Source organism: Dama dama, chromosome 11 (assembly GCF_033118175.1).
Source record: "Dama dama isolate Ldn47 chromosome 11, ASM3311817v1, whole genome shotgun sequence".
Lineage (NCBI taxonomy): Eukaryota > Metazoa > Chordata > Mammalia > Artiodactyla > Cervidae > Dama > Dama dama.
The window spans coordinates 102031520-102047732 of NC_083691.1; the positions used below are offsets into that span (position 1 = coordinate 102031520).

At 49.4% G+C, this 16213-nt stretch overlaps 1 protein-coding gene across 2 annotated transcripts in view; it reads left to right on the plus strand.

Annotated features, from left to right (window-relative positions):
• Window positions 1–6494: 6494 nt before the first annotated feature.
• The window catches only part of MERTK (MER proto-oncogene, tyrosine kinase), a 119778-nt gene continuing 110059 nt past the window's right edge, over window positions 6495–16213 (plus strand). The window contains exon 1 of one of the 2 annotated variants that reach the window (XM_061156056.1): window positions 6495–6594. Coding sequence is in view for 1 of the 2 variants with exons in the window: in XM_061156055.1 (XP_061012038.1) it covers window positions 9362–9422 (61 nt within the window). In the remaining variant the exon portion in view is untranslated. Of the gene's footprint in view, window positions 6595–9130; window positions 9423–16213 lie in introns of those variants that run through there. The other variant, XM_061156055.1, reaches the window with a different exon arrangement.

The window sequence follows — 16213 nt, forward strand, 5'->3', positions numbered from 1 at the left end:
GAGACGGAAATGGCAACCCACTCCAATATTCTTGCCTGGAAAATCCATGGACAGAGGAGTCTGGCAAGCTGCAGGCCATGGGGTCGCAAAGAGTCGGATGCAACTGAACGACTAAGCAGACACCTTCTGTAGCGTAGCCGCTGTGACCCAAAGCAAGACTACCTCTGCTAGGGTCTGTACTTGAATAGGACCTTCCTGGTGTCCAGATCTCCACGTCGTGTCAATTCCAACCTGACCTGCCTCCTAACTATGAATAAGAAGATTTTCTGGCCAGTTTCCCTCTCCTCTCCTGACCCCCAAATGGGAGGTATATGCCTCCAGGCTTGAGGAAGGGTGGTGAATCGACTGATTTTTCCCTCTACCAGTGCACTTTAACCCTTCCGACGTCTGAACCCTTTGAAAAGTTGATGAAAAGTATGGTTGTTCAATCCTTCAGTCGTATCCAAATCTTTGCGACCCACGGACTGCAGCACGCCCTGCTTCCCCATCCTTCATCTCTTGGAGCTTGCTCAAACTCATGTCCATTGAGTCGGTGATGCCATCCAACCATTTCGTCCTCTGTTATCCCCTTCTCCAGAGGTCCTCAATGAAAACATTGCTCCTAATATATGAGCTCCACAGAATTTCCCCAAGTGATTCGTAGGCCCAAGTTAAAAACCTCTGCTTTACCCCTTCCTCCCTGTCTGTGAAGTCAACTGTAGAATATCAGGCTTGTGAAAACAGCAACTTTCTTGAGCTGTGTGGCCTTGCTAGGTTAAAAGGACTAATAGGCCTAAGAAGTAAAGTTCAAATACTTTATGCAGAAATATAAAGTTGCCTGAAACTTCTATGTCTTCCCTAAAATTCTCTACTTACAGTCTCCAGACACACCTTAACCTTGGAGCCTTGGTATATTGGTTCATTCTCATCTCTTTATTTAAAATGTTGACCTTTAGGGTTTGGTTCAAATGCCTTTTTTTCAGAAGGCTTTACTCCAACAGGGAGTCTCTGAGTGCCACCATCTCCTATTGTCCCGCCTCAACCACCACCACGGCCTGATGCTACATGGGTCCTATATTTCCACCAGCCCTGTGGTCCCCACCACCAGTCACAAGGCCTTCTCCCCTGGCTTCACTGTGTCATCAGGCCAAGGTCACACTCCCTGGGGCACTGGATTCTCCTGCCACTGCCAGACTTGGAGGAGGTGCCTCCTCACTAGGTGTGTGAGTTGCCTTCTGAAGGGAATAAAGGCATAAACCCAGAAGTGTAGAGAGCAAATTTAGTGTGTTACCGTTGGTCACTCAGTCGTGCTCAACCCTTTGCAACCCCATAGGCTGTAGTCCCCCAGACTCCTCTGTCCTTGGGATTTCCCAGGCAAGAATACTGGAGCGGGTAGCCATTCCCTTCTCCAAGGGATCTTCCCCGCCCAGGGATCTGTGCAGGATCGAGTCTCCCGCACTGCAGGCAGATTCTTCACAGTCTGAGCCACCAGAGAGCAAATTTAGATCGAGGCAAATTTTGATCCACAGGAACAAGGCAGGTAGGAACCTAAGAAATGAATCCCCTTTCTTTCCCCTCTGCCAGACTATTCTACAGCGCGGTTTCTCTGCACAGCCTGCCAGGAGCCCTCCTTTGTGGCCGAGCAGGCACGCCTGCCCAGCGGTCAGCTGAGTTTCTGGCAGCGGCCAGTGCGGTGCTTCTTGCCCGTCCCTGCTCCATTTCCCCTTGCCTTTGTCCTCTCTCTTGGGCTGAAGCATCAGCTCTCATCAAATCTGCCTCCAGCCCTAGTTTCTAGGGAACACAGCCCACAGAGGGTGTCCTGTGCTGCTTGTCGTCCGGGCTGTGAATACAGTCACTGAAAGGCTTCACCCGGCTCTCCCCCGAGTGTTCCCTCGTCTGCTCGTAAATTCTCCTCAAGATGCCTCTCCATGGCCTCAGCCTACGATGTTTCTCAGGACTAGAGTTTCCTAAAACACAGGACTTTCCATTTAATTTATTTTTGGATGGGAACGGTGCTTTAAAAAAAAAAAATTTAGTTCTTTCAAGGATTTTTTTTTTTTTTGCTGCACCACATAGCATGCAGGATCTTAGTTCCCTGACTAGGGATGAACCCGTGTCCCCCAACAGTGAAAGTGTGGAGTCCTAACCACTGGACTGCCAGGGAAGTCACTAGAGGGACATCTTTAAAGAGCAGCATCCCTTTTCTGAGTCTGACAATTTTACTTCCCGTATGGGTGGTTTATTCTGTTGTTATTGTTGTTGTTGTTTTGCCTGTAGAATGAATTTTCATGCCAAAGAGCTCCCGAAACCACAAGAGGAAATAGTTTTATTCCACTATCATGTTCACAATACTGAATGGTAGCTTTTCCTTATACCGTTTTGCAATGACTATGGAAGCCATTGTTCTGGGAGAGCCTGGAATTAACCTGAGCTATTCTGCTAAAGTTTCTTCATGGCCCTGGCTCCTGGTCAGGGCATGAAGCCTACTCATTAGTAATGTTGATTTGTGGGACTGAGGAGGCTCGGGGAGATTTGTACCAGCTTGTCAGTGCTGTTTATTGGAAGCAGTGAGATACAAGGACCTACTGTCCAACACAAGGAACTATACCCAATATCTTCTAATGATCTATAATGGAAAAAAATCTGAAAAAGCATATGTGTGTAGTTTGTGTATAACTGAATCACTGTGCAGTACATTTGAAACTAACACAGCATTGTATATCAAGTATAATTTTAAAAAAATTTTTTAAATAAAGAACAAAACAAAAAACAGTGAGTTACAGGATTTGCACATGGCCTCAGTGAGACCCCAGGGCTTCCCTGGTGGCTCAGATGGTAGAGTCTGCCTGCAGTGAGGGAGACCTGGGTTCAGTCCCTGGGTTGGAAGATCCCCTGGAGAAGGAAATGGCAACCCACTCCAGTATTCTTGCCTGTAAAATCCCATGGATGGAGGAGCCTGGCAGGCTATAGTCGATGGAGTGGAAGAGTTGGACACGACTGAGTGAACTTGTCCATCCATCGGTGTGACCCCTAGAGGGCGCTGCTGTTGAAGCCAGTAATGCCTTGGGAGTATGCCTAGGTGACCCCGGACACATAAAAATCCCCAGCTGAACTTCTCTTTGGGGCTCCCTGGTTCCAAAGTGTTCCCAGTGGTCCCTGATCCAAGAGAGGGAGTGCATCTGGCCACGCGTCGTCCAGAAAGGGTGGACAAAGGATCCTGTGCCTGGTCTCTCTAGAATCCTTACAGTAAAACAACCATTAACTGTGATGCATATTAACTTGCTGCTGTTGTTATATTGTGTCCTGTTTCTGTAGCAAACTGTAGGAGTTGGATCTGGTGAGTCTTTTTAGCAACTGGATTCCTGTCTAACTGTCACTTAGTTATACCAGTACTCTTGCCTGGAAGATCCCATGGATGGAGGAGCCGGGTAGGCTGCAGTCCATGGGGTCGCTAAGAGTCGGACACGACTAAGCGACTTCTTTCACTTTTCACTTTAACTCATTGGAGAAGGAAATGGCAACCCACTCCAGTGTTCTTGCCTGGAGAATCCCAGAGACGGGGGAGCCTGGTGGGCTGATGTCTATGGGGTCGCACAGAGTCGGACACGACTGAAGTGACTTAGCAGCAGCAGCAGTTATACCAGTGCACTTATGTTCAATGCAGTATTCCAAATGGATTGCTTCACCTGACACATGGTCCCCCAAGAGTTTACACCTGTACTCCCAGCATGCTGTTCAGTACACTGAATGGAGGCTCTTCCATGCACCATCTACGTTGCCCAAGAAACTACCTGAGACTGGTGCTTCCCCTAAGCTGTGGGGTGTCCTGAGTGGACTTTCTTACAGGCACCATCTCAGTTCCCCAGCAAACTTCAAGAACTTGGCCCTTAAATGTATTTCCAACATGTTGCTCAGCACACGGTATGGGGGAGAAGAAGTCAAGGGGCTCAGCCTCTGTCATGCTGCAATGTCATTTACGTATTAATAGTACTGAAACCACCAAAAATTATGACAGGGCTGGCATGAAGGCAGCGCCAATGATGCAAATACTGAAATCTTCAAGGAACAAGAGGAGAGACCCAGGGGTCTGTAGTGACCTCAGCAGCCAGGTCTGATGATATGAGACTCTGGAAAGAAGGGCAGAGAATGGTCTTCAGGCATCAAGGAGAACACCACCTCTGGGCTCAGGGGTGTGAGTGCAGAAGGCAGGTTCAGCAAAGAAAAGCCAGGGTGCTGTGATGGGAGGACCATAGACTGGCTGCTGGACAAGTGAGAACCAAAGTGGTCCTTGACTGGCATTTGGGTCAATGAGACTGGGGCTTCCTGATGGAGATAACATGCATTAGCTCAGTGACACACTCCAGGTGTTGGTCTTATACCTTGAAGTGAGCACATGCGCAGTAGATTTTTGTGAAATCATGAGTGAATGAATGGCTCTCTGGCACTGAAACTAGGTTGAGACTGTTTCTCGGCACATCACCATTCAGAGGATGGTTCCCGCAAGCCAGGTCCCGAGGTATTGGGCGGTCTCCACTGTGTTAATGTGGATGGGAGGAGACGAGCTTGAATCGGGGGTCCACGTGGCAGACTGGAGGCAGGAGTGGAAAGTCAGTCACAGGCCCTAGTTGGGGACAAGGCTGAGGGGGTGAGGGGGCGTCTGTGGAGGTGGGGCTGCCGACAGAGGGAGGGTGTGGCTTTAGATCAGGGCCACTGATCCAGCAAGTCCACTCCTGGGCATAGACCCAGACCAAAGGTAATTCAAAATGACACATGCACTCCTGTGTTCAGTGAAGCACTGTTTACAACAGCCAAGACACAGAAACGACCTACATTCACTGACAGATGAATGGATAGAGAAGATGTGGTGCGTTATACAGTGGAGCAGCAGTCATTTAAAAGAGTGAAATAATGCCATTTGAGGAACATGGATGGATCTAGAGATTATCACACTAAGTGAAGCACGTTGGAAAGAGAAAGACAAATACCATATGACATCACTTAGAGGTAGAATCTAACACACGACACCAACGAACATCACTGTGAAAGAGAAACAGATGCCCAGAACAGACGTATGGCTGCCAAGGAGGGTTAGGGTGGGGAAGGGAAGGATGGGGAGTTTGGGGTTAACAGGTGCAAACTGTTGTATATAGGGGGTATAAACAACAAAGTCCTACTGTATAGCCCACATGGAACTATATTCAATATCCTGTGATAAACTATAATGGGAAAGAATATGAAAGACAATATATATGTGTATAATTGAGTCACTTTACAGCAAAAATTAACACAACGTTGCAAATCAACTATATTTTAATAAAACAAAAAAAAATAGATTAGGGTCGTTGATGACTGTTTACATCTTTCATGTGTAGTTTGGCCTGCTCTCCTGAGGACTTCAGTTGTTAGTCTTGTATCTCGCCACTGATATCCTGAACATGCTTGATAACTGGACTGTATTCACAGTGTCACTTGATTTAAGACACAGCCCTTCTACACTTGACTCAGTGGGAGCTGCCTTCCCTGGCCTGTGGATGAACACTGCTATGGGCCATTGACATGCTCTCTTTTTCTTATGTAATAAAAGTAGGGGCTCCTCCTTGTAATGTGCAGAGTCCCATCAGATATAAGAGAGAGTCTGGACACTGGAGTGTGAGTTTCAGGTTGGTGTTGCCTTGCTAAAGTTGCACAAATGTAGCCTTTTGGGCTACATCCTATAAGGATGAAAATAGTTGTATAATATGGGATCTATTTTTTTAAAAACTAACATTTCCCATCACATATCTTTATAATTAGGGCATTAACGTTCAATAACATTCAGATGCATGGCAAGTATGAAATTAAAATGGTAGAATCAGACCTTCCCTGGTGGTCAAGGGGTTAAGATACTGTGCTCCCACTGCAGGGGGCATGAGCTCAGTCTCTGCTTGGGGAACTAAGATCCTGCATGCCAGAGGGCACAGCCAAAAAAATTAGAAAAAAAAAATACAGTAGTCAATAACCTACATTTTAGCTAGTGTTGATGTCTGTGGAAGTTTTAAAACAATGCTGTAAATCCTTTGACACGTCCATCATCAAGAGGTAGGGGTTATGGCCCTTTCCCAGGAGGGTAGGGTTGTGACTGTATCCACCATCCACCAAAGGAGTCTGGCTTAGTGGAGTCAGGTGACCTCTGAGGCTAGGTTTTGAATGGCCACACAGCTTCTATCGTGGTCACTGGAAGGAATGGTCACTCTTGGAGCCTAGAGTTTCCTTGTAGGACTTCCAACTACACCTAGGCCACCGTGGGGAAGCCTCATTTAGGTGGTCTGGTCTGCAGCCCTGGACTTTAGAGTCCTCGAAGTTTAAGTACCAGCTATGTGAGGATCAAGGACTGACCAACTTCTGTAAAGGGCCAGACCACGTGGCTTTGTGGCCTCTGATCTCAGTCACAGCTGTCCGACTCTGCTGTGACAGCACGGGAGCAGCCGTGAACAACACACGCCACGTGACTGTGTTCCAGTAATCCTGATCTGCAAACACAGGCAAAAGGCCCACCAGCGACAGCCTGCTGATCCCTGTTTCAGATGCTTCTAGTCCACAGTCATTGAACCCAATATTTCAGCAGAGATGGAAGAGGTAAGACAACTCATCTTCTTTGTGCCCTGTCTAAATCTCTGACCCACAGAATCTGTGAATCTAACACAGCAGCTGTTGTTTACCCGTACTGTGTCTGGGGTGGTATATCACACAGGAATAGATAACTAGACAGTTTTATACTAGGAAAGCCTACTCATCAACAGTGTATTAAAAAGCAGAGTCATCACTCGGCCAACAAAGGTCCGTATAGTCAGAGGTATGGTTTTTCCGGGAGTCATGTATAAATGTGAGAGTTGGACCATAAAGAAGGCTGAGCGCCAAAGAACTGATGCTTTCAAATTGTGGTGCTGGAGAAGACTCTTGAGAGTCCCTTGGACTGTAAGGAGATGAAACCTGTCAATCCTAAAGGGAATCAACCCTGAATATTCACTGGAATGGATGCTGAAGCTGAAGCTCTAATAGCTTGACCACCTGATGTGAAGAGCCAACTCATTGGAAAAGACCCTGATGCTAAGAAAGACTGAAGGCAGAAGAAGAGGGTAGCAGAGGATGAGATGGTTGGATGGCATCATCAACTCAATGGACATAAGTTTGAGCAAACTCCATGAGATAGTGAAGGACAGGGAAGTCTGGCATGCTGCACTCCATGGGGTTGCAAAGAGTCGGACATGGCTTAGCAACTGAACAACAACAACAACAAAAGCCTCATCAAGAATGTGAGGCATTGCAAAGACTTGAAGGAGGAGAATTAACCAAGAGGGTGTGAGTCCAGCGGAAGAGCATTCCAAGCAGAGGAAACAGTTGGTGCAAAACCCTGGGAAGGAAGAGAGTCTGGTGTACATGAGCAGCAGCAAGGACACCACAGGAGAACAGGGCTCTGCTGAGATGCCCTGGCGACCCTGCACATCTCCACGTAGGTGTGCAGGTGAGGCTTGACTCCAATTCTACCCAGGTCTTGGGAAACTGTGCCATGACTCCTCCTGGGGCAGGGGGAGGTGAGGCTGGTGGGCAGCCGTTGGAGGCATTTTCTTATCCCTATCTCACAGCACGCCTGTTTCTCTTCCTTCTCCAGACTTTCAGCTGAGCATGTGAGTTAGTTTCCACCCCTCCTCCCTATGCCCCCCTCCCCCCACCCAACCACACAGCAGCAGTCACCTCTGAAAATCAATGAGCTGCTCGGCTGTACTTCAGAGTTGGCTGCTCATCAGGGGAGCTACCCACTGCTCATGTCCGCCCCTCTGGCTGGGTGTCATCCAGTGGGACTGGGGATGCCAGTAGCTGACATCATGCTGACTTTGCTGTCAGTTAAGTAACAATGGGTCTAAATCCCTTTGGACTGGTTGTCTCCTTACAGCCAAATCTAGCCCACTTGACCAGCCAGACTGGGGTCAGGAACTCTGGACCAGAAAGCAGCATAAATGGAAGTGGAGGAAGGAGATGAGGTCAGAGAGGAGAGGGGACCAGGCATGTATTCCCCTGTAGGCCACAAGGCAGGACTCCGGCTTTCTTGAAGAGAGGAAGCGGGAATCACTGTCCAGTTTTGAGCAGAGGAATGGCACTATTGATTCCTGTTGTCAAAGGATCACATTAAAATACATTAATTCTAAAGATGTTGCCTTAAAGATAGTAATGTGTGTGGATGCGTGCTGAGTCGCTTCAGTCCTGTCCGACGATTTGTGACCCTATGCGACCCCGTGGACTGTAGCCCGCCAGGCTCCTTTGTCCATGGGATTCTCCAGGCAAGAATACTGGGGTTGGGTTGCCATGCCCTCCTCCAGGGGATCTTCCCCACCCAGGGATCGAACTCATGTCTCTTACCTCTCCTGCATTGGCACCGCCAGTATGTGTGCATATCTACGTATAAAATGTTAAGTCACCTTTCAGTTATGAGTACAAGTGGCTGACATTTCTTTCACGGTTAACTTTCTCTGCGGCTGCCCTCTTGGCCCTGCCACACTTTAATCGCTGGCGGGGCCGCCTCTTCCCACTTCCTAGGTGTTCATCTCCCTCCACGAGCATCACCTCTTTTGGACTTCACAAGGGGGCACAGCAAAGAGTTCTTCCCGGGAGGCGGTGAGCTCCTAGATGCCAGGACTGTCTCACAGCTTCGGCCCGGGAAGGCGGTCGGCCGGGAGCGGATGGATGTTGCGCTCGGCAGGGAGCGCCGCCAAGGTGGCCTCGGCCTCTGGGAGCGTTGCTGCCTGGGTTTTGTGTCTGCCGAGCCGCGATTGCGGGACTGCCTCCGCCTCCAAGCCGTAGGCACCTTAAGCCTGCTGGCAGCCTCGGGCACCCTACGCTCCTCCCCAACTTACTCTCTGTCCCTCCCACCTGCACTGTCGGACGTCTGGATCCCCGAGAGGCCGGGGGCCCTTTCTCCTGCGCAGACCTCCAGCCACCCCCCACCCCCACCCCCGCCCTTTACGGTCCTCACCTTCCTCCCTTCGCTTTCAGCCCCCGCACCCCCGCCCAGGTCATCCCAGGCTCAACCCCACCCCGCGGCCCGCCCCTCTCCGCCCCTTGCGTCCAGCCCAGTCCCCTTCCACCCTCTCCGCCGCCCGCCTCTCCCGGCCGCCTTCCCGCCCCCTCGTCTCCCCGACTGGCTGGGTGGGCTCAGACTCGGCCCCCGGCCCGTCCCCCTCCCTCTCTCGCCGCCTTCGACCGCGGCTCCGCTCTGCGCCTTCGGAGCGGGCTGCCCGGGTCTTCGGGACTGGGCTGTTTTCGCGCGCGCTAGGCCGGCGACGCGGCAGGTTCCGGACGTCCATCTGTCCGTCGGTCCAAAGAGACTTTTCAGATCCGCGATCTCGGGATGGGGCGGACAGTGCTGCTGCTCCTGCCGTGGCTCTTCCTCCCGGAGCTCTGGACGCGAGGTGAGTGCAGGAGGTCGGGGGTTCGCGCCCGGGAGCTCCGGGGAGGGAGCGCGCCGATCGCGGCGTACCCAGCTGCTGGCAAGGTTGCAGACCCCTCCCCGCGCCCCAGAGGTGCCAGGTGCTGACGTGCAGGGCTCCCGCGTACCCACCGTCCCGGCATCCAGGCTGGGTAGTGGGCGCGAGTCCCGGCAGAGCCGGGGAGGGGTGGGCGCCGAGGGCTTGCAGTGACCGCGGAGAGGGAAGCCGAGCTCGGCTGGTTGCGCTGCAAGTCCTAAAGTTTTCGGCGGAGGGAAATGCGCCAAAAACTTTTCACTGGAAGTGGTTGTGTGGTTGCACCCCAGTTGCTGGAGGGAGTTCTGGCAGCCGCAGGCAGACACCATCTCCACCCCGGGGGACGGGAGACCCGCCGGCTGCGGGAGTTGAGGTCGCAGTCCCGGTGCAGCGATGCCCCGAGGCCAAAGCGCGGTCGGGAGGCACTCGTCGGGCTGCTCCCCCGGGCCTTCAGGGGCTACATTAGCAGCGACGCCCAGTGAGTGGAACGGGTTAGAAGTTTAACCTCTGAAGTGTTTCTTAAGGAAGCTGGAAGAAACTTAACCAGGCTTTATGCTGAATAAACACACATCAAGCATTTTCCCTTAGCTTAAAGGTTTAGCTTTTATAAAACCTATTGTGGTCAAAGGTGTTTTTGAAGAGTACCTGGAAACTTCAGTTACACTTAAGCAGTTTACTTCAGAATTTTTCCTGAGAGAATTTCACTGGAAAGCTCAGTTGCTCAAATCAGAAATTCTTAAGCAGCTGCACCCTCTTGTTACACATTAAATTACACGTGCAATTTATAATTTGAGGCAATGTATCAAGCCCCACCCCCCCCCCAAACCCTCAGAAATTCCTCAGCACTTCTGCTAGATCTGTTTTTCATAATCTGTTATATTTTGCTACCAGGGAAGTCTGGCCATAAATAGTCTTGGATGTAGTGAATGTGGTGAAGAGTATGGGAAAAGTAACAGAAGCAGTAGTTTTGGGGAAGATTTTTTAAAATGGAGTGTTTTTCTACTTTTTTTTAAGCATTAATAATAATAATAAACCTTCTGTAGCTGATAATCACTTTAAGCAGATAATCATAAAAGTCTGTTAAAATCCACCCAGCTGGAAGAATGAAAAGTTTCTCCAGTTTTTCTTCTCCTACCTTTTGTTTTCTATCTTGAATGTAACTGTGAGATGTCTGACAGTGTTTCATTTTGTGAACAGTTCAAAGAATGGGATTCTCACTAGCTGAACTAGAGCAGACCTGGTGGTTCAGATGGTGAAGAATGTGCCCACAGTGTGGGAGAGCCGGGTTCCATCCCTGGGTCAGGAAGATCCCCTGGAGAAGGGAATGGCTATCTACTCCTGTATTCTTGCCTGAGGAGTTCCATGGACAGAGGAGCATGCGGGCTGCAGTCCGTGTGGCTGCAAAGAGTCGGACGTGACTGAGCAACTAACACTTTCTCACACTCAAGGGTGCTGAAAATGGAAATTGGATTCCTTGTCTAGTTTTAAGATTTTCATATTGCATGTTGTGGTTCTAAGTGGTTTACTCAGCAGACAGCAGAGCCAGGAGAGACAGGGTATGAATGTGTGCATAGACTCTACACTATAGGGGAATGGGTAATTACAATTTACACATCACTTTAACCCTGAAATCTTCCCTACCTCTTACCCCGACCCCATACACACAAACACCCTCTCACAAAGATAAACACACAGAACTGAAACTGCTGAACCAGGGGCATTTCTGGACTCTCTGGTTCTTTCTGTTCCGTCTCTGATGGGGGTGCCAGTGAGCAACAAATCAGCAAAGGGTAGCTCTAGAGGCCCAGGAGAAGCTGGAGGATGAAAATACAGAAGTGCATCTTGCTGTGATTTGTGGTGGTACTGATGAGCCTATTTGCAGGGCAGCAAAGGAGACAGAGACACAGAGGACAGACTTACGGCCCAGGGCTGCGGGGAGGACCGAGAGGATGAGATGGATGGGGAGAGTAGCATGGAAGCATATATACTACCCCATGTGAAGCAGACAGCCAGTGGGAATTTGCCGTTTGACTCGGGGAACTCAGACTGGGGCTCTGTGACAACCTAGAGGGGTGGGATGGGGTGGGAGGCAGGGAGGTTCAAGAGGGAGGGGAGATATGTATAGCTATGGTTAATTCCTGTTGATGTATGGCAGAAATCAAACCAATATTGTAAAGCAATTATCCTTCAATTTAAAATAAACTTTAAAAAAATGCAGAAGTGGATAAAAGTAAAGGCACTGCAAGGACCTAACCAGTGATGAGGCTGTGCATTCGCCTTAACACAACCCTTAGAACTAATTGGGCTTTTTTTCTTTTAATCTCACATTTTTTTCCCCATTATTTATTTGGCTTCATCAAGTCCTAGTTGCAGCATTCGGGATCTTTATTGCCTCACGCAGGATCTTTCGCTGCAGCATATGGACTCTCTAGTTGGGGTCCAGGCTTCGTTGCAGGGAGGCTTGTGGGATCTTAGTTAACCGACCAGGGATCAAACCCAAGTCCCCTGCATTGCAAGGTGGATACCACGGACCAGCAGGGAAGTCCTTAATTGGGCTTTACAACTCTTCAGTATTACGGTTTCTCTCCCAAACTGAAGCTGTCACCATATTACAATATACTGTAAACATTATCCCAGAAAGAACTTGAAGCTGTCTAGTTGCTCATGGGCTTTGTATCAATGGACTCAAATGCTCTGGGGGAGGAAGCAGGGCACATTTCAAAAATAAGTAACTTTTCAAAAGTGATTCTGATCTACTTCCTTAGAGTGATGATTCTGTGTGTGTATGTGTGTATGCTCAGTTGCTCAGCTGTGTCTGACTCTTTGCAACCCCATGAACTGAAGCTCGTCAGGCTCCTCTATCCATGGAATTTTCCAGGCAAGAATACTGGAGTGGGTTGCCATTTCCTTCTCCAGAGGATCTTTGACACAGGGATCGAACCTGAATCTCTTACTCTGGCAGGCAGTTTCTTTACTACTGAGCTACTAGGGAAGCCAATGTGATGAATAGAACACTATTATTTTTCAAAATGATAACTATTGTTTCAATCTTATTTTTGAAAATAACTTCCAAGTAATCCTAGGAGCAGGGTCAGTGGGTTGCCAGTCAGAGTTGGTTATAAACAGTGCCATTGAATTGATAACACCCCACCAGGTAGAGAGGCTGAGCCTTGCTTTAAACGGGTTCCCCCACCTGGAAATGAACACATGCCAACCCGCCACTTTCTGATTAGTGGCCAGAATGAGACTTTTAAGCTGAATTGGACTGGGTTGTCCCCTTGTCGGACATCCTCCGGTGGCCTCCCTTTCGGTACCAAGGTTGGCAAGGACTGGGGGTCCTACCTCTCCTCTTTGACTCATTTTCAGTTTCAGTTCTTGCTGCTCCAGCCACAATGGTCTTTTTGGCTCTTTTGCTGTGGAAGTTCCCTCTGGCTGGAATCTTTTCCTGAAGATTTCTGCACGCTAGCTCAGTTGCTTTCCTGAAGAGGCCTTCCCTCACTGCCACCTCTGCTGTACTTACGCACACACTCTATTAAACCACTCTACCGCTGTCTGATGGGTTCCTCTCTATTTTCCAAGCAGGGTGCTCAGTATCTGCTGTTGCTTAGTCGCTAAGTCATGTCCTACTCTTGTTGACCCCATGGACTGTAGTCCGCCAGGCTCGTCTGTCCATGGGATTTCCTGGCGAGGATACTGAAGTGGATTGCCATTTCCTTCTCCAGGGGATCTCCATGACCCAGGGATCGAACCCTCGTCTCCTGTTTGGGCAGGTGGATTTTTTAACTACTGAGCCCCCAGGGAAGCCTGCTCAGTATCTGCAAAGATCAAGGCCTCTGTGGGTGTCGCTGTGTCTTCCTCCGGCTTCTTTCTCTCTTCTGGCTTTTCCAGAAACAATTGCCGCAGCTCCCATGCCCTTGTGCTTGGGGCTTGGTTGCTAGAAAACAATTTTTCATTTCACTGTTATGCCAAAATGATTTCATTACTAGAAAGGTTACAGTAGATTTGTGGACTGTATTAAGGCCAATAGAGCAAAATTAGCACTTTTTATAGTCTCTTGACTTAAGATAAAATTAAAAGCCAATGTTTCATGTTAAAGATACAGTTTAACAGCTCCTTGCCCAGAGTAGATTGCCTAATTCCCAGGTCACTGTGGCCCCACGTGTCTTGACTTTGACATGTTGTTACTAGTTTAATCTTAACCCAAAACACAGGGCTCAGAGTGGGGGGTGGGGGTGGCGGAAATGCATCTCAGCAGGGAGTTAATTATTATAAAAACGAGAAAAAAAAGCGGGTTATTATTAATCCTGTGTGCTTCAAGGGATTGGAATGGAAATGTTAACAGGGGCTGAGTGACCAAATGGGCTGGGCTTCCTGTCCTGCCTGGCTGGCCTCTGGGGAGCCCTGGGTCAGTGACTAACTCTCAGGACCTCAGTTCCTTCATGGGTCTAGTGGAACTCTTCGCTGTTCCTGGAACCACTGGGAGGATAAAGGAGCCAATGTCATGTGGTAAAAGCTCTCAAACTATTAGCCATTGTTATCCATGCTCCCTCCCTTCTGAACTCAAATTTTGTGGTAATTGTTTTTCTTAAATAAAAGGTACTGGGGGAAAAGTTTCTCCTTTTCTCACTGAAATGTGTCCTAAATTGCAACTTGAAACATGAGGGCAGATCTGTGGGCCAGCCCCCCCTCCACTGGTCATAGCGCTTTGGTGGAGGGCTGTGGGGGGTCCATTCTGGAGCGCAGAATTCCTTGCTCTGTAGGACTGTTTCCTGGTAGTTCTTCGAACAGAACCCACACTTGTTACCTCAGACAAGGCAGGACCTGTCCTGACTGCTCCCCTTCCTGCCCCACCATGACCCTCACTCCTTGAATTCAGGCTTAACTTGGTCCAGGAATAGCTTCCCGCCATGTGCCTCTCAGGAAGGTATAAAAATGAAGTCCAGTTCCTGCTCGGCCTTTCCCACACCACTCTACTCTGAAGTGGGTGTGGTTTTGTTTTGGTTACTTTTTTTTTTTTTTTGGTTGTTTGAGTGTAAACATCCAGATAATTCCTTTCCTTTTTTCCAGATAAAGCTAGGTTTGCCAAATGCAGGCTTCCGGTTGCAGTGGCTACAAAATGAAGCTTTGTTTTTAGGCGGTGCTCTTGGCCTGTGTCTGAGTGGGCGCATGCAGGTGGTCTCGTGGCAGATGGACCAGGCAAGGAGCCCCAGCTGTGCTCCTGGTTTCCAGATGCATCCTGCCTAGTGGCAGGTGTGAGCAAGCCCTCCACGTACCCCAGGAAAAGCCCAGACTCCTCTGCCTCCCATGCTCTGGGCATTTGCTAACCCCTGACCCAGAGGGAACTTGTTCTCTATCTTGTTCCTGGTTCCAGCCCTGCTGCCTCCAGCTAAAATGCTGAAAATGCCACCCGACAGGAAGATCCTGTGGCCCGTTTTAGAGAGCAAGAATACTCAGGGTACCTACCAGCCAGCACTTTCTCCCTCCTAGGCCTTAATTTTCTTGGAAGTGAGGCTGTTGAACTGTATGGAAGATTTTTTTTTTTTAACACGGACCATTAAAAAAAATAATTTATTTATTTACGACAGTGCTGGGTCTTCCTTCATTGCCGCTCGGGCTTTTTCTCTAATTGCCGTGTGAGTGCGCATGCAAAATCGCTTCAGTCCTGTCCGACTCTGCGCCAGCCAGACTCCTCTGTCTACGGAATTCTCCAGGCAAGAATACTGGAGTGGGTTGCCATGCCTGCCTCCAGGGGATCTCTCCGACCAAGGGGTCGAACTCTCCTCTTTTACATCTCCTACATTGACAGGCAGCAAGTGGGGGCGACTCTGTAGTTTCGGCGCGCGGGCTTCTCATTGCAGTGGCTTCTCGTTGCAGAGCGTGAGCTCTAGGGTGCATGGGCTTCAGCAGTTATGGCTCCTGGGCTCTAGAGCACAGGCTAAATAGTTCTGGTGCATGGCTTTAGTAGCTCCTCTGCATGTGGGATCCTCCCAGATCAGGGATGGAACCCGTGTCACTTGCATTGGCAGACGGATTGCTTACCCCTGAGCCACCAGGGAAGCCCGGGATATGGACGATTTTTAAAGTCTTACATTCTGTTTTCTGTTGTGGCCTTTTGGCCAAGAGGCATGTGGGATCTTAGTTCCCTCGCCAGGAACCAAACCCGCACCCCCTGCGTTGGAAGATGAAGTCTTAACCCCTGGATGGTCAGGGAAGTTCCATGGAAGATTCTTAACCACAGCGAAGGCCCAGGTCTTCCCTGGGTTCATGAGGCCTGGAAGCTTGGCCCCACTAGCTGCTGGGCAGCCTGCACTTGTGGTCGCCATTTCCACTCTGTCTGAGCCTCTGTCAGCCAGCAGGGTCCGGCGGGCACGGCCTGGCTGCCATGTCGGGTCACCTCCTTAGGCCCCAGTGTTTCAAAACGAAGTGAGGGTGTTGTTTCTGTTGTTATTTAGTTGCTAAGTCGTGTCCAGGGCTACTTGTGACCCCATGGACCATAGCCCGTCAGGGTCCCCTGTCCATGGGATTTTCTAGGCGAGAATGCTGGAGTGCATTGCTGTTTCCTTGTCCAAGGGATCTTCCCCACCCAAGAATCGAATCCAAGTCAAGGAAGAATAGTTATGTCTTAAAGAGTGTGTTGAAAATTCAGCACTCTATTCTAAAACATTTTATTTCATCCTTTTGTCCCCAGTCCAGTATTCTTGGGCTTCCTTTGTGGCTCAGCTGGTAAAGAATCTGCCTGT